At 43.2% G+C, this 3,384-nt stretch overlaps 1 protein-coding gene across 3 annotated transcripts in view; it reads right to left on the minus strand.

Moving 5' to 3' along the window:
• ELP6 (elongator acetyltransferase complex subunit 6) overlaps positions 1 to 3,384 on the minus strand; it is a 17,862-nt gene that overhangs the window by 2,650 nt on the left and 11,828 nt on the right. For all 3 annotated transcript variants that reach the window (XM_003794539.3, XM_023515957.1, XM_023515958.1), the window contains exon 6: positions 724 to 870. In XM_003794539.3, the coding sequence (XP_003794587.1) occupies positions 724 to 870 (147 nt within the window). The remainder of the gene's footprint in view (positions 1 to 723; positions 871 to 3,384) is intronic.

A 3,384-nucleotide genomic window follows, 5' to 3' on the forward strand; every position in this document is an offset into this window, starting at 1 on the left:
TTTTTTTAACACTGTTTCCACTAACTAAAATGCTCTGGGGGACTGGCCAGGATAGCAGCTATTCAGCACACCCTCTCTTCATGTCCTCATGCTGCATCACAGGCACCACTGCTCCTCTGCTTCATTCACCACATCTGCCTCTCAGTAACTCTGGGCCATGACTTCCAACCATCCCTACTGGGTCAAAAGTAGTCAACCTAGAAGCTATAGAAGAAGCTTAAGGGATTCCACAAAAGATTTAGAAGGCAAAGAACCACACAGCAGCCTCTTCAGAAGGGTAGAACCTGGCTCCACTTCTAGGGCAGCACTCTCAGCTTCTACCCAAGTATTCCAAATGTTCCAGTAAGAGGTAGCAGCAACCTCATACATAGGTATGGCCTGCCCTAGTCTTTATGTTAAAAGGAGTAGTGTTGACCTGAGCATACAAAGCCCACTGTCATACTGCAGGGAAATTCTGCATGGCCCCTGCATTCCACTCTAGACAGCTATTTCCTCTTCAGAAGAGCTCCACTGGTCACAAATGGGACCACCAGAGAAAATGTGTGCTGGTCCATGAAGCAAAACACCATATTGGAGCAAGTCCCTGCCTTGCAGTCACACAATTTTTGAATGTCCCAACCAGACAATCCCTCAGGCTCAATAATCCCTGTGCAACCTGGACTCACGGGCACAGGGGTCAGCAGCCTGTTGCCCAGTGAGCCCCTGACCCCAGCCCCTGTGTACCTGCCCATGTACGTCCCTGCAGAAGCCGGTGCTCAGGCCCTCAGTTCGCAGGATCAGGTGGCTCTGATGACTGAGGCCATTCAGAAGGATGTCATTCTCCTCGTCCTCACCATCTCCACTGTCATGCACAAGGGCCACCACATTACCCTGCATCAGACACAAAATGGAAACCTCCTTATTGGAAAGGACACCCAGAGTCAGAGAGTACTGACTCTTAGTGCCTCTAATCCCCTGCACATCCTTTTATAGATCAGCTACCCTACTGCCAATACAACTAGCCCCTCTGGGGAGAAACCCATACCTGGGATCCAGGACACTCATTGTAATCATCTATGGGACAGTTTCACCACTATATCCAACCTGTACTTCCAGCTCAATTCATCTAAATCCAAGCTCACCCTATGGACTTCAAAATAAGCTCACCCTTGAATTCTTGAATGTTATTAAGGATCACTATTCTGCCAGGCACCAATTCATCCAGTCAAAAGTTCCTGTGCACTTCCCGTGTACCAAACCCCACAGTAGGGTTAAGGAATAAGGGACGGAGGCTCTGGAGACAGATAGATGCTAACAATATAGGATGACAAGATGAAGAAAGAGAGAAGCATGGCAGGCTGAGGGAATACAAAGAAGAGGCATTCTACCTAGCCTGGAGGAGGAGATAGGAGCTAAGCATATCTGAGCTGAGTCTTGAAGGGCAAGTAGGAGTTAGCCAATCAGAAATGGAGGGGAAGGTCAACCCCACTGGAAAATGACAGCTTGAATAATAACTCCTTTCTTCATTCTTTTTTTTTTTTTTTAAGAAAGAGTCTCTCTCTGTTGCCCAGGCTAGAGTGCCATGATGTCATCCCAGCTCACAGCAATCTCAAAATCCTGGCTTCAGGCTTGGTCCCTATAGCACAGTAGTTATGGTGCCAGCCACATACACCAACGCTGGCAGTTTCAAACCCGGCTCCAGCCAGCTAAACAACAAATGCAACAAAAACTTGTGGCGGGCACCTGTAGTCCTAGGTACTTCGGAAGCAGAGGCAAGAGAATCGCTTCTGCCCAAGAGTTTGAGGTTGCTGGGAGCTGGGATGCCATGGCACTCTACTGAGGGTGACACAGTGAGACTCTGTCTCAAAAAAAAAAAAAAAATATATATATATATATATATACATAAAATAACATTCCAGATTCAGTGTTCAGGAAAAATTAGACAAAGAAAGAAAGGAGAATCATGAGGATCTGAGCTCAGGCAGGGGTAGTAGTGGTCATGGGGGGCAGGACCAGGTTAAAGAGGTACTCAGGGTGACAGATAGGCGTGCCCAGCTATACTGCTTTCTTTTGGAGCATGGAAGCATTGGGATAGTCTGGTCATTGGACATTTGTTAGCATTGCCTTTTCAGCTCATGTACCTTTTATGGGCTACTGTTTTGGTGAATTATGTTTCTTTAATGGAAATTAGTCTTTTTTATTTTTAAAAAATACATTTTATTATGCACAGTTAATGTATATAAATGCTGTTGTGAGAGGGCGCATATAGACAGTACAAAGGTAACAACGACACCCATCATCTCCCATAGTTACTTACTGTGTGTGTGTGAGACAACGGCAGCTAAACTCTCGTTTAGTATTAGCCCCAAACACGATATAATGGTATTACCCATAGTCTTTCTGTTGTACTTCAGGTCTCTAGACTTTTTCATCGTACATATCCTCCAGTTTGTATCCTCTGCTTACATCTCTCTCCATTTTCTACCCCCAGTCTATTTCCTGCTAACCAGTGTTTTGTTACATCTCTGTATATTGGAACTTTTTAAAAAAGATTCTGCGTATAAGTCAGACCATGCAATGATTTCCTTTTCGTGTCTGGCTTTCTTTCCCTTAGTATAACATCCTCTAAATGGCAAGATCTCATACAACCCAACAGTCAAAAACCAGGTAACCCAACTAAAAAGTGGGCAAAGGACTTGACTAGATGTTTTTCCAGAGAAGACATAAAAATGGCCAATAGGTATAAGAAAAGGTGCTTCATTAATCATCAGGAAAATGCAAATCAAAATTACTGTTAGATATCACCCGATACCCATTAGGATGACTGTTCTCAGAAAGTCAACAAACGTCGGCAAGAGAGTGAGAAAAGGAAGTAATGTTCACCGTTAGTGGGAATGGAGACTGGCACAGCCGTTACGGAACGCAGTTTGGAAGCTCCTGAAGAATTAAAAATGAAACTACTGCAGGACTCAGCAGGAGTCAACATGAAGTGAAATCACCACCTTGTGAAGCTATCTGCACTTCCATGTTTATTGCAAGATTATTCAAAATATCTAAGATATGGAGACAACCTAAGTGCAGTCAACAAGTTAGTAAAGAAACTGTGGTGTCTATACACAATGGAGTGGGATTTACCCCCATTAAAAAAGAAATCAGATCTTTTTGAAATTTTGCATTGACTAGGATCAATATATGTTACCTAGGCTTTACAGTGTATTTGCACAGAGTTGTGCTGTGCAACTTCTTATGATTTTTTTCAATTTCCTGCACCTTTGGTTATTCATCCATTGTCATTTTTATTTTGTATATTGGTGTTTCTTCCTTTTTTGCTTCATTAAGTAGCTAATGGAATCTGTGTTTTATTGACTTTTTCCAAAGAACCAGCATTCTGATTTATTAATTCTA

The sequence above is a fragment of the Otolemur garnettii genome, unplaced genomic scaffold, assembly GCF_000181295.1.
Source record: "Otolemur garnettii isolate 467f Iridium unplaced genomic scaffold, OtoGar3 scaffold00082, whole genome shotgun sequence".
Lineage (NCBI taxonomy): Eukaryota > Metazoa > Chordata > Mammalia > Primates > Galagidae > Otolemur > Otolemur garnettii.